The sequence below is a fragment of the Gymnoscopelus braueri genome (assembly GCF_963280865.1).
Source record: "Gymnoscopelus braueri genome assembly, chromosome: 1".
In the NCBI taxonomy this organism is placed as follows: domain Eukaryota; kingdom Metazoa; phylum Chordata; class Actinopteri; order Myctophiformes; family Myctophidae; genus Gymnoscopelus; species Gymnoscopelus braueri.
Window position 1 is genome coordinate 819709 of NC_137603.1, and position 25000 is coordinate 844708.

The following is a 25000-nucleotide window of genomic DNA, read 5'->3' on the forward strand; positions in this document are numbered from 1 at the left end:
CCCAGACGCACGCGGCAGTACGGGTCCATGCGCGTCATGCCGTAGTTCTTAGCTAGCTTAGCCTGAGAGGCAGAGAGAGAGAGAGAGAGAGAGAGAGAGAGAGAGAGAGAGAGGAGAGAGAGAGAGAGAGAGAAGAGAGAGGCAGAGAGAGAGAGAGAGAGAGCGAGAGAGAGAGGCAGAGAGAGAGAGGCAGAGAGAGAGAGAGGCAGAGAGAGAGAGGCAGAGAGAGAGAGAGAGAGAGAGAGAGAGAGAGAGAGAGAGAGAAGAGATGAGAGAGAGAGAGAGAGGCAGAGAGAGAGAGAGAGAGAGAGAGAGAGAGAGAGGCAGAGAGAGAGAGAGAGAGGCAGAGAGAGAGAGAGAGAGAGCAGAGAGAGAGAGAGAGGGCAGAGAGGAGAGAGAGAGAGAGGCAGAGAGAGAGAGAGGCAGAGAGAGCAGAGAGAGAGAGAGGCAGAGAGAGAGAGAGAGAGAGAGAGAGAGAGAGAGAGAGAGCAGAGAGAGAGAGAGAGAGGCAGAGAGGAGAGAGAGAGAGAGAGGCAGAGAGAGAGAGAGAGGCAGAGAGAGAGAGAGGCAGAGAGAGAGAGAGAGACATGAGCGAAGACTCAGTGGGTTTATTGGGTTCGATATGTTTTCAGTTAAAACTCGTTAAAACAAGGAACTGGTTCTGTGTTTAGTTTTTTTTATGACGGAGATCTCCGTCAATGGTGAGGAATGTGTTAAAATAGCATCACAATTATTTCAACCACTTTAACCATTATTTTATACTTTTGGCTATTCAAAAACAGCAGATCTACAAGCTCATAGCGCAGCACGAAGTGACAATCTTGTACATTCGTGCCAACATTGTTAACTCAAAAATGTGCTTTTGGGGGGTCCCTGCCCTGGAACAACATATTTTGGGATGGGGGGTCAGCGGCCAAATACATAGACATATACATATACATATACATAGACTGCGCTGCTGGCTTTCTCCACTCTAAAGGTCCTTACACACCGGGGTGATTTTTTCGTGCGAATAATACGCTTTTTTTAAAAACCTTATAAAGTCAATGCAAGCGTACATGGCGCGAAAAAGCGGAAAAGCGAAGCGAAAAAGCGTCTTTTAATTATTCGGAACGAGTCCGAATTTTGCGTATATTCGCACATTCGCCGGTGTGTAACCGCCTTAAAGGTCGTAACACACGGCAAGCGGTTCACGTGGGCGGTACCGCTCGGATCAGCGGTGATCGCGCCGCGATCATTGTTGTTTTTTTCCTCCTGCGCGGTGCGGTGAAAATAAAATCTCACCACAATCCAGCTCTTGCCGCCCGAGCACGCGTACACAAACGAGCACGCGTACACAAACGAGCACGCGTACACAAACGAGCACGCGTACACAAACGAGCACGCGTACACAAACGAGCACGCGTACACAAACGAGCACGCGTACACAAACGAGCACGCGTACACAAACGAGCACGCGTACACAGACGAGCACGCGTACACAGACGAGCACGCGTACACAAACGAGCACGCGTACACAAACGAGCACGCGTACACAAACGAGCACGCGTACACAAACGAGCACGCGTACCACAAACGAGCACGCGTACACAAACGAGCACGCGTACACAAACGAGCACGCGTACACAAACGAGCACGCGTACACAAACGAGCACGCGTACACAAACGAGCACGCGTACACAAACGAGCACGCGTACACAAACGAGCACGCGTACACAAACGAGCACGCGTACACAAACGAGCACGCGTACACAAACGAGCACGGGCCGCGCCCGCCTGCCTCTCCGCCCCTCAACTTCTCCGCGCGTCCCAAATAATCGCCCTCCTCTCATTGAAAATGAATTACATAATTAGGCGCGTTGGCCGCTTGCCGTGTGGAAGGACCTTTAGTCTACAGTAAAACAAACTGGTGGTGTGACCAATGGCCATTTACAATTATTAATACTATTATTAGTATTAGCCTATATTTTGGTTGAAACTAAGCCATAAAAAAGTAAAAATTATAATTAAAAAATACATAAATAATAATAAAAAATATATATAACTAAAATGAAATTTTCAAATTATGAAGACTAACGAATATTCGAAAAATCGAAAATATACTGGCATCTCTACTATCTATCTATCTATTGTACCACGGTGACCCCTAGTGTCCACAGAGTGTACTGCCCCCACCTGTACCACGGTGACCCCTAGTGTCCACAGAGTGTACTGCCCCCACCTGTACCACGGTGACCCCTAGTGTCCACAGAGTGTACTGCACCCACCTGTACCACGGTGACCCCTAGTGTCCACAGAGTGTACTGCACCCACCTGTACCACGGTGACCCCTAGTGTCCACAGAGTGTACTGCACCCTACTGTACCACGGTGAACCCTAGTGTCCACAGAGTGTACTGCACCCTATTGTACCACGGTGACCCCTAGTGTCCACAGAGTGTACTGCACCCTATTGTACCACGGTGACCCCTAGTGTCCACAGAGTGTACTGCACCCACCTGTACCACAGTGACCCCTACTGTCCACAGAGTGTACTGCACCCTACTGTACCACGGTGACCCCTAGTGTCCACAGAGTGTACTGCACCCTACTGTACCACAGTGACCCCTAGTGTCCACAGAGTGTACTGCACCCTACTGTACCACAGTGACCCCTAGTGTCCACAGAGTGTACTGCACCCACCTGTACCACGGTGATGCTGAGGCGGCCCACGCTGCCCACCCCGGGGCCCACGGCGCCCATGGAGCCGCCGTACTGCAGCTGTCTGGCCGCCTGAGCGTCCAGATGCACCTGCTGCTGCTGCTGGGTGGGCTGGATGCGCAGGAAGTCCTGGGGCAGCTCCCCCACGTACACCTGCACACACACACACACACACACACACACGTTAGGTAACATAACAATATGTAATTGGGACGCAAATGTATCTCCCCTGGGACGCAGACGGGACGCAGAGACCAGATTATTTATGCAAACTGCGCATATTAATGTCACTGCTAATGCTAACGCTAACATATCAATGTCACTGCTAACGCTAACATATCAATGTCACTGCTAACGCTAATATATCAATGTCACTGGTAACGCTAACGCTAACATATCAATGTCACTGCTAACGCTAACATATCAATGTCACTGCTAATGCTAACGCCAACATATCAATGTCACTGCTAACGCTAACATATCAACGTCACTGCTAACGCTAACGCTAACATATCAACGTCACTGCTAACGCTAACGCTAACATATCAATGTCACTGCTAACGCTAACATATCAATGTCACTGCTAACGCTAACATATCAATGTCACTGCTAACGCTAATATATCAATGTCACTGCTAACGCTAACGCTAACATATCAATGTCACTGCTAACGCTAACGCTAACATATCAATGTCACTGCTAACGCTAACATATCAATGTCACTGCAAACGCTAACGCTAACAAATCAATGTCACTGCTAACGCTAACATATCAATGTCACTGCAAACGCTAACGCTAACAAATCAATGTCACTGCTAACGCAAACATATCAATGTCACTGCTAACGCTAACGCTAACATATCAATGTCACTGCTAACGCTAACGCTAACATATCAATGTCACTGCTAACGCTAACGCTAACATATCAATGTCACTGCTAACGCTAACATATCAATGTCACTGCTAACGCAAACATATCGATGTCACTGCTAACGCTAACGCTAACATATCAATGTCACTGCTAACGCTAACGCGCTAACGGTGCGCAAACTCACAGCAGGAGACGCACAGAAAATAAATATGATGTTGAGTGCTGATCATCCTTTACAGCTATTTGAAAAGGTTAACTATTACACAGCAGAAAGACATGGAGACATACTGTACTGTCAATCTGGGAAGTGGGAATTATCCAACAACTAGTCTAAAAGAGCCGATCTACAAGCTGTGGCTGAGAGATCAATCTTACCGTCTCCTTTCCATGGAAAATATTGCTGCACTAAATAAAAAGGTTATGGGTATGTATAGTGGCATAATTTTCCAAAAATCACAATTCCAACTGCCACTTACACTAGCTTGGTGTAGGGGTTTCAGACACGTAAATCAGGTGGGTTTCTCTGTAATTGCACATCCATAGTAGAAACTTGACCACAGTACTCACAGACTCCACGAGACAGGGATGAGGTTAGTGGAGCTTTACTGAAGTCCAGCTCAGTTACAAAGATGCATATAAAACAAAAACAAAATATAAAGTCCTTGTACAAGTACAGCTTGTCTTGTCTTGTCCAAAACAGGTTATAACATCCACAAAAAACACCCAAAAATACGGTCAAAACTGTTAGTTTCCTGCGCTCCAAACTAGCGTCTTACAAACATTTTCTCTCATTAATTCCCTCGTCAACTTAAGCCGTCACAGCTGCGCTCAGCATAATAATTAACTCAACTGTAGGGGGCGCACTTTACCATATTACAGTAGACAGTTCTATCCAAACATTAAACCCAACAACAACATGACAATAAGGGAATAGAAATAATGTGAATTAAATACAGTTCCTAAATTGGCTCTTACATTACCGGCCCCTAATTGAGTAGGCAGGATGCATATCAATTACAAAAAACAAATAAAATTACATTTCAAGAGCCAAACTAAACAATCAAGTACTGTTCAATGTTCTTTACTCATTGTCCTTTTTTCTTCTTTTCTTATGTATTTTTTCCTTATTTTCTTTTTATAAATCAGCTTCACAAAGCAGGCAAAGCTTGGCAATAGGCCTCTCCAAGGTATTGGTCTTTGTCTTAATCAGGACTCTGCGGACCAGACCGTGTTTGTCTGGAATAGTCTTTAGAACCCTGCCCATGACCCATGAGTTGCGGGGGGCAGAGTCGTCCACAATCAGCACAACGTCGTTAGGTGCTAGGTTTCGCTTGACTTGAGACCATTTTTGGCGTTCTTGGAGAAGGGGCAGGTACTCTTTGGCCCACCGCTTCCAGAACAAGTCGGCAATATACTGAGTCTGCCTCCAACGTCGACGAGCGTACAGATCTGCTGTCTGGAACAGCCCTACAGGCATCAACGGCTGTTTTTTCAACAACAACAGGTGATTGGGCGTCAGGGGCTCAAGGTCATTGGGATCATCTGACGACGTTGTGATGGGCCTGCTGTTAATGATGGCTTCAGCTTCACATAACACTGTCTGAAGGCACTCATCGTCAAGTGTCTGCTGTTTCAATACAGAGCTGAGGACTTTTCTCACGGTACGGATTTGCCTCTCCCAAACTCCGCCATGGTGAGAGCCGCTGGGTGGATTGAAAATCCATTGGATTCCTCTCTGCATAAGGGAATCTTCAATTTTCGATTGGTTCCACTGCTGGATGGATTCGCGGAGCTCCCGCTCGGCTCCAACAAAATTGGTGCCGTTGTCCGATCGAATTATCTTCACTTGTCCTCTTCGACACACAAATCTGCGCAGTGCATTTATGCACGAGTCCGTGTCCAGGGAGTGTGCAACCTCTATATGTACGGCTCTAATAGTTAGGCAAGTAAAGAGCACGCCGTACCTTTTCACAACACTGCGACCTCTTTTGACCTCCACAGGGCCAAAGTAATCGACCCCCACGTTTGTGAAGGGGGGTTGGTCAGGCAGCACTCTGTCGGGCGGCAAGTTGGACATCTTTTGTTCCCCAACTTTTCCATGGTGTCTGCTACAGACAACGCACTTCGTAAGGAGTCTTCTTATTGCCGAGTTCGCTTTGGGAATCCAGTAACTTTGTCGTAATTCTGAAAGCATATAATTTCGGCCGGAGTGTCCAATCCTCTCATGGATGTCTTGCAGGATGAGAGCAGCAATGTGCATGTCTTTAGACAAAATGACCGGATGCATGGCATCTTCCGGCATTGCAGAATTGCATAGCCTGCCTCCGACTCTGAGCATGCCGTCTTGCAGGACAGGATCCAATTTGTAGGTTGGACTACTTCTTTTGACACTGGATCCTTGTTGCAGAGCAGTTAGTTCTTCGCAAAATCTTTGCCATTGACTGAAGAGGATAATTTCTCTCTCTGCATCTGCTAAGTCCTTCACTGTCAGAGACTTTCTTTCCAGCGTTCTCTTGTAGTCACACATGGTCTGCTCCACTGCATCTTCCAGCGTTACTGCATCAGTGGTTGTCTGACTCATGGTATTTCTGATCTCCTGTCGTTTGTTACTAAGCTGCTGAAGAATCTGTTTGAGCTTGAGCAGCCATGCAACGGCTTTCTTCAGTCGATACCATCTGGAATGGTGCTGAATCAGTCTGCTCACAGGACTTTCCGTTGTGTGAGTTAGGTTCACGTTCACTGTGACCGACTTCCTCAGTTCAATATCATCAAGCTGGACCTGTTGTAGGTCAGGGCGTTCAGGCCACTGTTCTTCTGGTGTCTGGAAGTAAGATGGTCCATTGATCCAACTGTGGTTCTTCAAGAAATTCTTTGCTGTTTGTCCGCGTGACGCACAGTCAGCTGGATTCAGTGAGGAGTTGACGTACCTCCACTGTGTTGGTCTTGTGCTATCTCTGATGACAGCAACTCTGTTAGCGACAAAGGTTTTGAAACGTCTTGTTTCGCTTTCAAGGTACCTTAGTACTGTGGTACTGTCGGTCCAGAAGACTGAGTCCAGCAAATCCAGTTGAAGTTCCTTTTTCATCATCTTGTCCATTCTTACAGCTACGACAGCTGCTGTCAGTTCCATGCGTGGGATAGTGGTCTGTTTTAGCGGTGCCACCCTAGACTTTCCCATTAAGAAAGCGCAGTGGGACTGTCTGTCTTCATCAACAAGTCGCAAGTACGACACCGTTCCATATCCATGCTCACTTGCATCAGAAAAATGGTGTAGTTGGGCTGTGGTGTTAGACCCAAAGCCAGTAGGCTTGATAGACCTCCTCACACTGAAGTCAGACAGCTGATGGAGGTCATTCAACCACTTCAGCCACTTCTGTGCAAGCGCTTCTGGAACATTTTCGTCCCATCCTAGTTTGTCTTTGCACGTTTGTTGGAGGAGCATCTTCGCAGGGAGGGTGAGTGGCGCCAGAAAGCCTAAAGGGTCGAAGATTGAGCATACGACTGAAAGGATTCCACGCCTTGAGATTGGCTTGTCTTTGGTATTGATGGTGAACCTGAACGAATCGTCTTCAGTGCACCATTGTACACCAAGGGCCCTCTCCACAGGTAGAACATCCTGACTCAAGTCCAGGTTCTTGAAGTCCTTTGCCCTCTCCTCTTCTGGGATCAACGACATCAGCAAACGGCTGTTGCTGGCCCACTTCGTTAGACGAAACCCTCCAGTAGCACATAGCGCCGTGAGTTCTTGAACCAGCACGACAGCTTTCTCTTCACTTGGAACAGACTTTAAGCAGTCGTCAACGTAGAAGTTTCTGAGAACAGTGTCAACTGTCTCAGTCGATGAGTTGCTTCTGTTGTCTTCGGCTGTCTTTCTCAGTGCAAACGTTGCACAGCTGGGGGACGACTTAGCACCAAAGGTATGTACCACCATCTTGTACTCCACAAGGTTCTCTGTGAGGCATCCCTGAGGCCACCACAAAAAACGCATGAGGTCTGTGTCTTCATCAGGTACCCTTACCTGGTAGTACATTGCTTCGATGTCAGCCATGACTGCAACATGTTCCTGTCGAAATCTCAACAACACTCCGACAAGTGAATTTGTTAGGTCTGGACCTTGGAGTAGTACGTCGTTCAGTGAAGTTCCTTGAAAGGAAGCAGCGCAATCAAACACGACTCTCAGCTTCTTCTTCTTAGGGTGGTATACCCCATGGTGGGGAATATACCAGGCTCTGCCATCTTGACGGCTATGTTCGTTGTCGCGTACTGGAACTGCATGACCTCTAGCCATCATGTTGCTCATGAAGGTTGTGTATTCTTCATGGAACTCAGGATTCTTGGCGAGTTTCCTCTTCAAGTTGACTGCACGCTGCAAAGCAACACTTCGATTGTTTGGCAAGTTGAGTGTTTGCTTCTTTACAGGTAGGTTGATGTAATAGTGCCCATCAACATGACGAACAGAACTTGTCATCTTGTCCATGAACTGATGGTCCTCCAAAGACATCTCCACGTTGTCTTTGTGTTCTTTTAGTGGCCCGTTTATGACCCAGCCAAGGGCAGTCCTCACAGCATAGGGTCCGTTGCCCTGACTGTTTATTACTGTCCATGGCTCCATTGCCTTGTGGGCGTTGGTCCCTATCAGGAGCCCCACTTCGGCATCAATGTATGGCAGTTTCACATCTCTCAAGTACGGCCATCTGTCTACATCCCTCTGCAAAGGAATGTTCCGTCTGCTCACTGGTATCTCCTTCTGTGTGAACACTTTGGGCAAGTCTATGAAGTTGTCTTCTTCTAGACCGCTCACTTCCATATCCGAGAGCACGTGACTGTCAATACTTCCCTTCAGATTCATGGTTTGCAGAATAATCTCTGTCTTTCTGCCAGTGAGGTTTAGCTGCCTGGCTAGGTTTTCGGTGCAAAACGTACCTGTACTGCCCGGGTCCATAAAGGCATAAGTCTCTACTGTTTTGGGACCTTTCTTGGATTTGACACGGACAGGTACAATAGCAAGGATACCGTCCCCGTTACCGGCCCCAGTGTACCCACTGGTTTCTTTGTGTACAGACACAACGGCACTCGAGACTGCTTGATCTGTCTCACCGTTGTCAATTCTCTCACTGGAGCTATGTTCTGGCTTGGAGATATGGAGCAGACTGGGGTGTTTCCCCGAGCACACTTGACACGTCGCCTTCTTTTTGCACTCTTTGCTGCGATGACCCTTAACTAAACAGCCAAAACAGAGTCCCGATTTTTTCAAAAATTCAACTTTGTCCTTGTGTGGTTTGTCACGGATGGAGTGACAGATTTCCAAAGCATGGTTCTTCTCACAGAATAGGCAAGGTTTGACAAGGGCAAAATTTACAGGGGTAGTGTCATGCTTTGCCTTAGGAGTAGGCAGTGCCTGTTCTTCCCTTGAGACAACATTTGTTGCAAAGCTGCTCCTTTTAGTTTCCTCTTTCCTGACACCTTTCCCTGCTGCTTTGTTCTTGTCTCTTTTTTCGGTATTCGGCCCATCATCTGCAATATTCCCGAAGAGCGGGTCCATGATGACTTTAGCCTGTCTTTCAATAAACTTGACCAAGTCGAAGAACTTGGCTCTTCCATGCTGTCTCTCTTGGAGGTCGAAAGCAGTACCTCTCCATCTCTCACGGATCTTGTATGGGAGTTTTGATATGATGGTTCTCATGTTTACAGGGTTGTCCATCTCATCCATGTAGTTAATGTCCTCCATGGCGTTGCGACATGACACAAGAAACAGTGAGAAGGAGTTCAGTGACTTGCCATCTTCTGACTTTATCTGAGGCCATTGGAAAGCCTTCTCCATGTAAGCCGTGGCAATCTTTAACTCATTCCCATAATGATCTCTGAGTAGCTTCATCGCCTCTCTGAAACCTCGCGTGGGTGTCATATGTTGACAGCTCCTGATGAGATCTCTCGGTTCCCCCCTAGTATACTGTTCTAGGTAATAGAGTTTGTCAGCATCGCTCTGAGTCTTTGATTCAATGGCGTGTTCAAACGCTCTCAGAAAAGATCTGTACTGGAGTGGGTCGCCATGGAACACTGAAATGTCTACTTGAGGAAGGTGAGAGAGCTGTTGTTGTCTTGCAAGCATTTCCGTAATGTCATTCTGTTTCTGCATTACTTTGAATATGTTTCCCATATCATCATTGCTCTGTCGCTCACCCTCAGTGCGTTCTTGCTTTGGTGGCTGATCATGACGTGTCGTAGATCTGACATTAGCAAAGCCAGGTATATTTGACTGTGGCACTGGGCCTGCCATTCTATGTCTGACGTCAGGGAAGACAGGTACATTTAACCATGGCAGTGAGTCTGTCGTTCTGCGTCTGACATCAGCGAAGCCGGGTACATTTAACTGTGGCACTGAGTCCATCGCTCTTTGTAGCTGCCTAGGAGTAAAGGTAGCACCCTCTTCAGGCTTCACCTGTGGCTTGATGTCATGCTGTGGGGATTCAAACTCTGAATAAACCTTGATTTTGGCAGTAGACTCTGCAATAGCAGTTTCCATTTCTAACTGTGCCATCTTAGCTTTTAGCTGTGCTTGCTGGATTTCCATTTCTTGTTGCAACTGTGCTTGTTGTATTTCCAAGTCTTGTTTTTGCTTCATGGCAGCTGCCTTAGCTACTAGCGCAGCTCTGTTGGCTTCTTCTTTTAAACGAGCCGAGGAAGCAGCTGAAACACGGGACAGACGGGAAAGACCACTGACAGACCCTGGTCCATTACCAAATTTGTCCGTTCTATGTTTTGATGAGACCACGGAAACACTGTCCGAGGGGGTCACTTCTTTGTCACATTTCTGTGCCATCTTAAGTCGTCTTTGTTTGGCCGCCTCCACCCATTCCTCTGTTCTTTTAACTAAGTCAGAGAAGTATTCCAGCTTTGGTTGAAACCATTGTTCTTGGTCTGCATGTTGTTCCTCCTCTATCATGAAAGGCAGCACAGCTTTGTTTGCTTCAATGAACTCCTCCAGCATTTGTTGTAGGTTTTTTAAGAGTACTTCTTCAATATCCTCCACATTGCAGTCATGTTCCATAAGCACATCAATTTCTTTCTCCTTTACAGTCATCACTCTGACCTTGTATCTCCTTGCATTCATGAGCCTGTGTAGCTTGTCTTCTACATACTTTAGAGTGTACTTTGGTTCCCTCTTGTGGTCAGGCTCAGGCACTGCACCACTCTCCTCCTCATGCTCTTGCATCATGCTCTCGTCTGCCATAGTGACGTCACCAACAGTCACGGTAAAACGAGTGGCTTAATAAACTTCACAAATCGAAGTGATCTTCACTTAAAGCAGTCACAAGTTTCAAAAAGTTGTTTAAGACTTGCTGCTGGCTGTACAGAAGTTGTTTTCTGGCACTTTCTTAGCGTTTTCCATCCATAAGGATACAGTTTTGACTTGATATAGTGGCATAATTTTCCAAAAATCACAATTCCAACTGCCACTTACACTAGCTTGGTGTAGGGGTTTCAGACACGTAAATCAGGTGGGTTTCTCTGTAATTGCACATCCATAGTAGAAACTTGACCACAGTACTCACAGACTCCACGAGACAGGGATGAGGTTAGTGGAGCTTTACTGAAGTCCAGCTCAGTTACAAAGATGCATATAAAACAAAAACAAAATATAAAGTCCTTGTACAAGTACAGCTTGTCTTGTCTTGTCCAAAACAGGTTATAACATCCACAAAAAACACCCAAAAATACGGTCAAAACTGTTAGTTTCCTGCGCTCCAAACTAGCGTCTTACAAACATTTTCTCTCATTAATTCCCTCGTCAACTTAAGCCGTCACAGCTGCGCTCAGCATAATAATTAACTCAACTGTAGGGGGCGCACTTTACCATATTACAGTAGACAGTTCTATCCAAACATTAAACCCAACAACAACATGACAATAAGGGAATAGAAATAATGTGAATTAAATACAGTTCCTAAATTGGCTCTTACAGTATGATTTGGATTGTGATATTAAAGGTTTCACGACGTTCAGTTTTACCACACATTAAAAGTCCTTCAAACGTGTATAGAAAGTTTTAACTAAAAATTCCACTCCATTGATCCATGGCAGGTGTTTTTCTCTCACATTTCTAAAGCCTTTTCAACTGCAATGAAAAAAGAAATCTTTGCCTGCGGGTGTCGCTGGTGAGGGATTTTGCCTGTCAATCATCGCCTCTGCTCTGCCCCCCCCAAAGGAAAGGATAGGGGAGGGGAGGGGCGAGGAGGAGAGTGGGCGGGATTAATCGGCTGCTGTACTCTTCAGCCTAATTATTCAGAAAACCCCAGACCACAGAAAATCCACTGAATGTTCAAAGTTCAGATTTTTTGGGTGTAATTGAGGTCATAAAACCCCCAAAAAAACATTTAAAAAAAAAAAAAGTGAAAATGAATGTCATAGAACCTTTAAAGATAAAAGCACAGACGTATACTTTTAAAAGTGAGCCGTTGTTTCAATAGAGGACACAATGATATCAATTGATCATTTTGTTTAACCTTTGGCATCTCTGTATAAAACCTCTATACAAGACGTTATGTTGTTCTTCAACACGCTGGCATTCATTTCACAGAGTTCCATGCTCTGTGGCTTATTGACGCCAATAATGGTCTTTATTTAACTCTCAGTAACAACATGTCAGCTCGTCTCATATAAATAACTCATTTCTATTTAACTCTCAATAACAACAAGTCAGCTTGTCTCATATAAGGGTTAACCCTAACCCTAACTTCAACCTAACACACACCCTAACACACAACCTAACACACACCCTAACACACAACCTAACACACAACCTAACACACAACCTAACACACAACCTAACACACGACCTAACACACAACCTAACACACACCCTAACACACAACCTAACACACACCCTAACACACAACCTAACACACACCCTAACTTCAACCTAACACACACCCTAACTTCAACCTAACACACACCCTAACTTCAACCTAACACACACCCTAACTTCAACCTAACACACACCCTAACACACAACCTAACTTCAACCTAACACACACCCTAACTTCAACCTAACACACAACCTAACTTCAACCTAACACACAACCTAACTTCAACCTAACACACACCCTAACTTCAACCTAACTTCAACCTAACACACACCCTAACTTCAACCTAACACACAACCTAACACACAACCTAACACACAACCTAACTTCAACCTAACACACACCCTAACACACAACCTAATACACAACCTAACACACACCCTAACACACAACCTAACACACAACCTAACTTCAACCTAACACACAACCTAACACACAACCTAACACACAACCTAACACACAACCTAACACACAACCTAACACACACCCTAACACACAACCTAACTTCAACCTAACACACAACCTAACACACAACCTAACTTCAACCTAACACACAACCTAACACACAACCTAACACACAACCTAACACACAACCTAACACACACCCTAACTTCAACCTAACACACACCCTAACACACAACCTAACACACAACCTAACACACAACCTAACACACAACCTAACTTCAACCTAACACACAACCTAACACACACCCTAACACACAACCTAACACACAACCTAACACACACCCTAACACACAACCTAACACACACCCTAACACACAACCTAACACACAACCTAACACACACCCTAACACACAACCTAACACACAACCTAACACACAACCTAACACACACCCTAACACACAACCTAACACACACCCTAACACACAACCTAACTCACAACCTAACACACACCCTAACACACAACCTAACACACAACCTAACTTCAACCAAACACACACTCTAACACACAACCTAACACACAACCTAACACACACCCTAACACACAACCTAACACACAACCTAACACACAACCTAACACACACCCTAACACACAACCTAACACACACCCTAACACACGACCTAACACACAACCTAACACACAACCTAACACACACCCTAACACACAACCTAACACACAACCTAACACACAACCTAACACACACCCTAACACACACCCTAACACACAACCTAACACACACCCTAACTTCAACCTAACACACACCCTAACACACAACCGCATGGTCAGCTTGTTGATCTGCCATTAGTTTTAACATTAAAAGTATAAAATAAGGCGTTTGTGATTAGAATCAGAAAAAACACATCAATGGAAAGAAAAGGTTGTCGAGACTGAAGTGCTAGAAATAATTATATTATAAAATCCCAGATATCTATGAGTCTCATATAATAATTATGGATCATAATTAACATATATTTAGAGACATTATAACATTTTATTTGAGGATTAATTGCCACTCAAATAATTGCGTTTAAGGATTTAATTGTGTTTCTGTGGTTAAACATTATGGACATTAGGAATAGAAATGATCATTTCTGTTTAACCTTTAGGAGCCCATGTGACGAATAACTTACATCACATAAATGTATATAAATGTATATAAATGTATATAAAGGTATATAAATGTATATAAATGTATATAAAGGTATATAAATGTATATAAATGTATATAAATGTATATAAATGTAAACAGGGGCTGAAGTGGTTAATGTATGATTTGTAATAATAATCAAAATCGACAAAGTAACTAGTAACTAAAGTATTCAAATAATTGTAATGGAGTAAAAGTAAAAGTACTGAAAATAGGAAATACTCCAGTGAATAAAAAAAGAATTGAACTTATAAGTACTAGTACTTGAGTAAATGTACTTAGTTACTTTCCAGCAGTGTAATAAGCAGTGATCAGCAGCAGATCTACAAGCTCACACCGCTGTGAGCTAGATCTGCTGCTGTAACCGTTAGCCTAGCCATGCTAACAGCTAACATGATGATGACATCATATCTATATGCTTTATTATGACATGATCGTTATGACGTCACTGTGACGTCGTAGGTACCTGTCCCCTCTGGGTGCTGATGGTGGTCGCCATGCTGTGGGTGGTCTGGTAGATCTGTTGTTGTGTAGAGCCAGTAGATCTGTATAAAGACACAACCCAGTGGATCTACAGATGTAAACAAACAACTCAATGCGGAAGTAAGGAGGAAACGGAAAGGCCGGGGTCACGTGACACACGTCAGCTGACCTGAGACCAGTGTTGCCAGATTGTGAGAGAAATAAGCAGCCAGGTCTGGTTGATTGATTGAATACTTTATTTAGAAGTTTGCAGAGAAAAAAGCGCATGGATGGAAGTACAGTTTACCACAGTGGTTCTCAACCTGTGGGTTGGGATCCCCACATGATTTTTTTGGGGGGTCCCCAGATGATAGTGAAATGACAATCTAAGGACTTTTAAGACCTTTTTAATACCTAAAAAAAAGCAACAACAAAAGTAATCAATAAACTAGTATAAAACATTGGCCAAATTGTCAAATAATGTAAGAATGAGACAAAAATGTTGGAAAATAGCAGATCTACAAGCTCACAACGACTCGCGATGCGAGGCGTTGTGAGCTTGTAGATCTGCTATTTTCACAATATTTATCTGTGGAACGGAGTCGATCAAAATGGGGGGTCCCCAGTTCATATAGGATTATTTTGGGGGGTCCCCAGTTCATATAGGATTATTTTGGGGGTCGCGCCCTGAAAAGGTTGAGAACCACTGGTTTACAATACAAGGTCAAATACACTCAACTCATAGAGACATTAAAAAACAGACAAAACTAGAGAATGTGCTCCTCGGAGCACAGGTCTCCGCCAGTACTGTCCCTGATTAATCCTGTCTTACCTATTTATATTACATATTGTCACGTGTCACTTGACCAATGTTAGCTTGACCAATGTTACCTCACTTCAAAAAACATAAATGTTTTTTTGAAGTGACACACCTATTTATAGGATTTTATTTCGTCATGCGTCTCGCTAGCCAATCAAAAGCATTGGTGACAACATATTGTCACGTGTCACGTGAAGCTTGACCAATGTTAGCTTGGCTAGGGGGGGGGGGGGGGACACAGCGGGACGGGAACGAAAACATACTCTCCACCTCTGGCGGAGACAATAAACACTACTCTGCAGAACAATACTGTATGCAGTGGTGGAAAAAGTACTCAAATGTTTTACTTAAGTATAAGTATCAATACTGAAGTGTACAAGTACTCTGACTGTTACAAGTAAAAGTCCGGAATTAAAAATGTACATGAGTGAAAGTATAAAAGTATTGGCATCAAAATGTACTTAAAGTACCAAAAATAAAAGTACAAAAATGTTTGAAAATAGCAGATCTACAAGCTCACAACGCTTCGCGATGCGAGGATGACTTTGACAGCCTCATGGAGGTGTTTCTGTAGTGAGTGAGTAGGGTTCTACACTCCTTTTGGTAGGTCTATGAAAACAAGAGACTTATAGGCCACATAGCCTATGATATGACCTATGACCTATAGCCTATGATATGACCTATGACCTATAGCCTATGATATGACCTATGACCCATAGCCTATGATATGACCTATGACCTATAGCCTATGATATGACCTATGACCCATAGCCTATGATATGACCTATGACCCATAGCCTATGATATGACCTATACATATACATTGAAAATAGCCGATCTACAAGCTCACAACGCGTCTTCATTGGTTAACAAGTCACTTATAATCAGTGTTGCTGCTCATTTGGGAAGTGCTTGTACTGTATTTTAATGAGGTGACGCGCACCTCACAATGGTCAACACACAATTGACCATTGATATGCATCTAGGCTAATTCCTATGTTAATTCTTATGTTAATGTGCCTACCTGTCGTGAGTAGGGAGCCTTTGTAAACTTTGTTGAAGTGTGAATTTAAAGTAGTTTTAGATCTATGCGTGTGCCTGCGCGTGCTCCTGGTCAAATAGGTTCCGGCACGCCGTGCAAGGCCGTCCAGTGAGCATTGCACCCCTGCTTATAATAAGCAGACTTGGCAACACTGCCTGAGACCCAGGGAGAGCAAGGAAGCTTTATTTAAGGAAGAGACGCGCTGCACGCCGGGGGATGACGTCATGACGTCATGACGTCATGACGCTCATAGGACCGTAGAAAGCTAGTGGAACCTAACCGCGTCACCAGTCTTTCCACCTTGGAGGAAAGTGGAACCAGAGGTTCAGAGCCGTTCAGAGTTATGACACTATCGTTGACTGACTCCCATGTAAGAATGGAATGCGGAAGTACTCTGTCTATCTCAATGATGTAGTTCTAATGTTTGGAACTACAGCCCATAGCAGCCTCTCTCTCTCTCTCTCTCTCTCTCTCTCTCTCTCTCTCTCTCTCTCTCTCTCTCTCTCTCTCTCTCTCTCTCTCTCTCTAAGCCTTTGAGTCAATCAATCAATCAATCAATCAATCAATCATCACAATATGTATTGGAAACATTGTGTTATCCTTTTAGCATAACCTTTGACCTGTACTACCTGTACTGTTAAAAAAATAATCTTGTTAATAAAAGTATTCATTCAATCAATCAATCAAATGTCACACTGTTACATGAACTCATTCTGACCCACAAATAATGATGATAATAATAATTCAGTCATGAGATTTTATATGATGCTTTAATTATCTGAGTACATTTTACAGACATAATTGTAAACAGGGGTTCCTCCAGTTACTACATACTGTAGCGGGGGGGGGGGGGGGAATAGCAGATCTACAAGCACAGAAGTAAATCTGCTATTTTGAATAAAGAGGTTTGGTGTAGAGGGCAAAAAGTATTAAGGGTTTAAAAGTCTGAAAAGAATGAACATGCATCCAACATATTAATAGAATAGATAATAATAATAATAATAAACTTTATTTGTATAGCACCTTTCATGACATGAAATGCAGCTCAAAGTGCTTTACAGAGCAAGAATACAATTACAGTTAGAACCAATTTAACAATAAAGCAAACAAAAAATAAAATAAAATAAAATAAAAGCAAAGGCATAAAACAACATTAAAATAGGCAATACAGTGAGGAATTAAAAATCAACCAAAGAATCAGCTAAAAGCAAGAGTGAAGTAATAGGTCTTGAGCTGTGCTTTAAAGCTATCCACAGAGGCTGCCTGTCTTAAGTGTAATGGGAGTTTATTCCACACTGTATGTGTAAACAAACAAACAAACAAACAAACAAACAAAGTAAATAAATAAAACATTAATTCACTCAACACTGATGACAGTGTCTGTCAAACACAGACACAGTGTCTGTATATGAATCTATCTATGAAATCTATGAAAAGGTTTAATCTGCAACATAATTATATACAATATGTAGTGTCTGGGGGGTTCCTGCTTCATCTCTCTCTCAGCTAAGGGGTTCCTGCTTCATCTCATCTTCACTCTCCACACTGAAGCCTCTGGATGCAGTCTACCACAGTGCTTTGCGTTGTATTACTGGTGATGATTATCTCACCCATCACTGTATTTTATATGATAAAGTGGGTTGGCCATCTCTCGCAGAGAGAGCAACATTGTATGTTATTTCTTTATAAGGCCTTGTGTGGTAAACTTCCTTTATACCTAACCTCGCTTTTGGAAACAAAGGTTACTGGTCACTCAACACGTTCACAAACACACATTAGATATACCAGTCCACGTAAGAGCAGTGAACAAGGAAAAACTGCTTTCATGTATTATGCTCCACACAAATGGAACAAACTTCAGGACTCTCTGAAACTGTTGTGATTGGTCTCAACAGAGACATTCAGGGTGCTTCTTGAGGACACACTACATAGAGACATTCAGGGTGCTTCTTGAGGACACACTACATAGTGACTGTACCTGTTTCATGTAACACTGTTTATTTGCATCTGATTTTTAAATCTCTGTGTTGTTATCCATGTCCTCACTGTATTGTCTGATTCACCGCCTTTTGCGATTATTTTAATGTTGTTTTATGCTTCTGCTTTTCTTTTTTGCTTTATTGTTAAAGTTGTGACATTGTAATGTGATTCAAATGTTTGTTATCAGGGCGTCCTTGAAAAAGAGAGCTGCTCCCTGAATAAATAAAGGAAAAAGAAAGAAAGAAAGATGTGACTGCAGGAGACTGAATAAGTGGCTGAGAGGCCATTCTATTGTCTAACGTGCTCCGCTTAAACAAAGCCAAAGTTTGCTGGATCCAAACAATGTGTTTTAAGGGGTTTTATTAAAGCAACACAAAGACTCAGGGTCAACGATTTGTGTCTGCGCTACCGTGTGCGGGTACCGGGTTTGTTCAGTAGGACAGCATGGTAGGTTGTTCAGTAGCATGGTAGGTTGTTCAGTAGCATGGTAGGTTGTTCAGTAGCACGGTAGGTTGTTCAGTAGCATGGTAGGTTGTTCAGTAGCATGGTAGGTTGTTCAGTAGCACGGTAGGTTGTTCAGTAGCACGGTAGGTTGTTCAGTAGCATGGTAGGTTGTTCAGTAGCATGGTAGGTTGTTCAGTAGCATGGTAGGTTGTTCAGTAGCATGGTAGGTTGTTCAGTAGCATGGTTGGTTGTTAGGACAGGAAGCAGGAAGTCAAGTGTCTCAGTTAACTTCTGAGGGAAAAAAACATCATTGTAAGAAACATGTATTTATGTATTAATTATCAACATTTAGTTATTAACACCCGTTTGTTCCATCGCAATCTGGGAACCCATCGCCAAACAAAAAGGAAAAACTGCGCCCTCTGCTGTTTTTTACTCTTTCACTTGGCTCTGGGCCGAGCAAAACGTAGCACCCGTGCGCAAGGAAACCAGCGTTTTGGTCTGCCTTCAGTGCTCCACTTCCGGTGGTGTGACTATGTTTTCATTCCCACTAACAATATTTCTACCCGGAACACTAACACCACTTCTCCCAGAGAACATGGATGGTTTTGGTTATAAGCCCACTTGTTTCTATGATGAAAGAGCAAGTTAAAATGTGAATATCTTTCCGTGGTTTTGTCTGCTTCAAGGACACTATTGTCAAATGAGTTTCAGCTTGTTTTCAGTGGGAAGGGACTTCAAGGAAGCGCACAGACAGTAAATCCCACCCACTAAATTGTATTGGTTAAAGCGTGGCCTGCTTCCTGATCTGAAGGTACGCCCCACTACACAGATTCAGTAGCGTAGCTCTGAATCTGTTCTTGAGAGATTAGTTCCATCAAACGTGCAGAGCAGCATGTCTGACCGTCTGACATATTTATTACACGGCTTGGTTGAATGCTCGATTCTGATTGGTCAGTCATCGGTCATTATTTCTGGATAATGACCGATGAGCTCTATAATGGAACGCTGTCTAGTCAAGGACTCAGAACACCTGCTCATATCAACCTGCGCTGCTTGGTTTTATGCTTTATTCAACATGACAGCCATGTAAACAAACAAACAATGTCATTTACGACTAAACGTTGCTCTCAAGAATGTTTTTGAAAACATTTGAAGTGAGAAATAGACGATGCAATGACCGAAAAGTGATTCTATTTGATCCTCTACACTTCCTTGTTTATCGTGGCACAACAACGGGGGAATACCAAAACACTCACCCCAAAACACAGTCGCCCCGGGGCAAATCCTACGGTATTACAGGCAAATCGGCGGTATATAGAATGGGGGGCGAGTGTGTTTTGGGGCGAGTTTTCCGGTTACCTTGTGGAATAATGTCATTTGTTTTCCGAGGCGAACTTGTCCGCCCAGCCCAATACTTATGGAATACTTTCATTGCTGTAAGCAAGGATACTTCGTTTTGTTGTTACTTTTGGGTACATTTATTTATGTATTTATTAAGTAGACGTGTAATAAGCGGGATAATGCATGGGGAGGTGGTCATTATTGAAATTTAAAGCCCTTCAGGGTGATTATGCACCCCGGCTCCGCCTCGGTGCATAATCACCCTGTCGGCACTCCAACAACGTATAGCTATAAAACCAATACATAATACATGTGAACAATATATCATTTTGTAAAGGCATACGTCAACGATGATGTGTCATATGGAACTGATTATTTGGTAGGATATTTCCAAGTGTACAAGCAATTTGAAAGTGAGCATTTAAAAACAATATAACATGTTTACAATGTTACAAGTTAGATGCTCAATCATTCAGCCATTTAAAGTACTTTACTGGATCTGTGTTAAAGGAGTAGTTCACCCAAAAAACGACTTATTTTCTACACACACCATGAAGCCTTGAATTCATGGAGACTTTTTTGTTTTTGTGGCATTCCTGAGTCTCTCAGGTAGGAGCCTCAAAGAGTCTCTTTTGAGTCCCCTACTGGATACATTAGTATCTTTGCTTTGTGTCTCCTACTGGATACATTAGTATATTTACTTTGTGTCTCCTACTGGAAACATTAGTATCTTTACTTTGTGTCTCCTACTGGATACATTAGTATCTTTACTTTGTGTCTCCTACTGGATACATTAGTATCTTTACTTTGTGTGTCCTACTGGATACATTAGTATCTTTACTTTGTGTCTCCTACTGGATACATTAGTATCTTTACTTTGTGTCTCCTACTGGATACATTAGTATCTTTACTTTGTGTCTCCTACTGGATACATTAGTATCTTTACTTTGTGTCTCCTACTGGATACATTAGTATCTTTACTTTGTGTCTCCTACTGGATACATTAGTATCTTTCCGCCAGTCATCATATTATTGTCTCAGGAATGAGACAAAAACAAAAAAATCTCCATGAATTCAAGGCTTCATGGGGTTTGTATGTAATTGATATAAAATAAGTAATTTTTTGGGTGAACTACTCCTTTAAGATGAGCATACATTATGCAAGAGGATTCTTTGTGTTTTTTGCACCCCCTGGTGGCCCATGTGACTCACTGCAGTAGAGCGTGTTGACCCGGGTGATGTCGTTGGTGCTCATGGCTCTGGCGCCCCCTACTGGCACCGAGGGGTCTGGCTTAGGAACGATGGTGGGGAGCTCACCCCACTGTCTGGAGAATGCATAACTACACACACACACACACACACACACACACACACACACACACACACACACACACACACACACACACACACACACACACACACACACACAGGGTGGAAGACAGGGTTAAACAACAAAAAATGGGACTGGTCTTCAAAATTGTAAATGCAGATATGCCCGAAATGCCCCCCTATACCCGCATATCTGTATAAATACCTCGAAAAAGTTAGTGACACCCACAGTCACAGAACTAGAGGGAGTGTAAACAACAATCTGGTACCACCCACCCATAAAACAAACATGGGTAAATTCTCCTTCTACAGCACTGCCACCCAGGATTGGAATAGTCTAACCCCATCCCTCAAAAAATGAACAGCCCTAAAAACTCATCTTTCTGGAGGCCAAAAGAGGAGCTAGTACCAGTTTCCCTGTAGACAGACAACCCCCCCCTCCCCTTTTTTTGTATACATTTTTATTTTTTCATGCTTTTTTGTTTTTTTCCTCTGTATTTTTATGTTGATTTTTGAACTGTTTGGTTGCTACTATATATGTCTATGAAATTAATTGAAGGACCCCAACGGAAACAAGTCCGCAAGGACTTTTTTGGTCAGACCTTTTAGACAAAAGTATTATAAATGTAACTGTGTTGTTTTACATTCTTTTGCCTAATAAAAATTTCAATCAATCAATCAATCAATCAATCAATCAATCAATCAATCAATCAATCAATCAATCAATCAATCAATCAATCAATCAATCAATCAATCAATCATCTCACACACACACACACACACACACACACACACACACACACACACACAAACACACACACACACACACACACACACACACACACACACACACACACACACACACACACACACACACACACACACACACACACCCCCACACACACACACACACACACACACACACACACACACACACACACACACACACACACACACACACACACACATTTATATTATATACTTTTACTTAAGTAAGAAATGTGAGTACTTTTTCCACACCGCCCCGAACACACACACACACACACACACACACACACACACTCACACACACACACACACACACACACACACACACACACACACACACACACACACACACACACACACACACACACACACACACACACACACACACACACACACACTCACATGCTGTAGTGCATAACAGAGTTGTAGTCGTAGGGCGTGGCTAAGTTGTTGGTTTCCACCTTACGGAAGTTGTGCTCCATTCCTGTGAGAGAAGCAGAAGTCGACCAATCAGAAGACAGAGCACATAACCACCAGAACCAATCAGACAACAGAGCACATATGTGTGCTGTTGTGTCACATATGCTGTGGACCATAGTTTTCTTTCAAATATGATCATTTTAAGCCTCCGGTACGATAATTCAACATTTCCCTTCTGGTTACCTGGCTGAATGTTCTCGGTGACGATGGTGACATGTTCGTCTCTATCGGAACGGTTCTGTTCGTGCGTGAAGCCCAGAGCGTGCAGAACCTCGTGTTGGATGGTGCTCTGGAAGACACACCCCCTGCTCTGTAGAGAGATCCTCTGAGCGCCTCCCTGACGCCCGATGTACGACCAGCACCTACAATTTATTATGTTACAATGCTACGTTATTACAATGTTACGATGTTCGACCAGCACCTACAATTTATTATGTTACAATGCTACGTTATTACAATGTTACGATGTACGACCAGCACCTACAATTTATTATGTTACAATGTAACATTATTACAATGTAACATTATTACAATGTTACGATGTACGACCAGCACCTACAATTTATTATGTTACAATGTAACATTATTACAATGTTACGATGTACGACCAGCACCTACAATTTATTATGTTACAATGCTACGTTATTACAATGTTACGATGTACGACCAGCACCTACAATTTATTATGTTACAATTGTAGCCGTCTAGAGTTTGAGGCTTAGGGCTTAGGGGCCACCATAGAGACGGTGGCACGCTCCCTTTCCGCATACTCTAGCCGGCTAGAGTGAGCCTTAGGGTCACCATAGAGACGGCTGTGCGCTCTACTTCCGCATTACCAATCTAGTGTTTTATTATTTAAATGCTCAGCCGGCAGCCGAATGTTAAGCTGCTCGGTGGTTTCGGCTGCGGGTTTTGCGACCCGGGTCTGATTTGTTGTTCCTTTATTTGTCCTTGCCTGGGTGAGTAGCACGTTGCAATGTCTGTTTTTAATGTGTTGTATTGATTGTGTGTTTTATGTTTTAAAGCAGCATTTTAATCTTTGTTTGTTACCACCCAGGTTGAGGTGTTCGGGTCTGGACGTGACTATCATATTGACGAGAGCCAGGGGGATAATGAGAATGAATAACAACATTTAAGGTATACAAACTGTTAATGTATTATGTTTATTTGATTATTTGATTTGTTTGTATACTGAATGTTGTTGTTTCACCCCCCATCTCATCACTGCTGTTTTGTTTATTTTGAGTTATCGTTTGTTTTATTTTGTTTGAGCTATATTTTCCTTGTACTAATTGTCTCCGCCAGGCCGAAAGGCATGGCGAGAGAGTATGTTTTACCCCCTGTCCGTCCGTCCGTCCGTGTGTGTGTCATTCTGTCATTTTGTGGACAGCTAATCTCTGGCACCGTTGGCTTGATCGCAGCGAAACTGTGCACACACACTCCCTGGATGCCAGAGCAGAACCTCTGCTCCAAATCTTTCACATGGGACTTTTATAGCGCCACCAGGAGGCCAATTTGTGCAAAACACATTTTTGGACAGTACTCCTACAGATTTTGGCCAAAAATCCCGCAAATCGGTACACAGTATCTCTATAGTCATTAAAATAAATGGCTCATTTCAGATTTTTCATACTTTCAAAGTTTGCAGGAGTACTCCGTTTCGAACAAAATGCCTCAAATCATGAACACAGCATGAAATTTCCGTGAAATTTTGCACACACATTCCCATTAGGCCGAGGGAGAAATGCCATTTGAAAATATTCAAATCAGCCTCATGATGGCGCTGTAACAGGCCGATTCGTGTTTTTACCTATAACTGCACCGATCCGTGTAAAACTTTGTATGCACACTCTCTAGAGGCCAAGGAAAAACCTTTGCCCTGCATTTTTCACATTTGCCTTTTATAGCGCCACCAGGAGGCAGACTTATGTAAAACACATTTTTTGATATTAAGCCTTCAGATTTGATCCAAATTTCACGCAAATCAGTACACATGATCTCTATAGTCATGTGATCAAGACGGATCTGTTTGATTTTTCATATTCCATCCTGATTGGCTAACATTGACATGTAATGTTTGCAGGAGTGGCCCGTTTTGAACAAAATGCCGCAAATCATGAACACAGCGTCCGATTGCGGTGAAACTTTGAATGCACATTTGCACTACGTTGAGGAACAAATGCCACCCTTTTAACATTGGCCTGTTATAGCGCCACCAGCAGGTCAAATTTAGCAAAACACATTTTTAGAACAAAATGCCTCAAATCATGCATGCAGAGTCCGATTG

At 43.2% G+C, this 25000-nt stretch overlaps 2 protein-coding genes across 3 annotated transcripts in view; both read right to left on the bottom strand.

Annotated features, from left to right (window-relative positions):
* The window catches only part of tollip (toll interacting protein), a 39704-nt gene extending 25058 nt beyond the window's left edge, over nt 1-14646 (bottom strand). For both annotated transcript variants that reach the window (XM_080438389.1, XM_080438388.1), the window contains exons 1-3: nt 14511-14646; nt 2682-2852; nt 1-62 (exon numbers count right to left, since the gene is read on the bottom strand). The exon at nt 1-62 is cut by the window's left edge and continues 121 nt beyond it. In XM_080438389.1, the coding sequence (XP_080294515.1) occupies nt 1-62; nt 2682-2852; nt 14511-14543 (266 nt within the window). In that variant the 5' untranslated portion in view covers nt 14544-14646. The remainder of the gene's footprint in view (nt 63-2681; nt 2853-14510) is intronic.
* Nucleotides 14647-18945: 4299 nt separating this feature from the next.
* The window catches only part of LOC308084231 (hatching enzyme 1.2-like), a 10330-nt gene continuing 4275 nt past the window's right edge, over nt 18946-25000 (bottom strand). Inside the window, exons 6-9 of the mRNA XM_080426780.1 lie at nt 22897-23075; nt 22636-22717; nt 21349-21476; nt 18946-19083 (exon numbers count right to left, since the gene is read on the bottom strand). Of these exons, the coding sequence (XP_080282906.1) occupies nt 19073-19083; nt 21349-21476; nt 22636-22717; nt 22897-23075 (400 nt within the window). The 3' untranslated portion in view covers nt 18946-19072. The remainder of the gene's footprint in view (nt 19084-21348; nt 21477-22635; nt 22718-22896; nt 23076-25000) is intronic.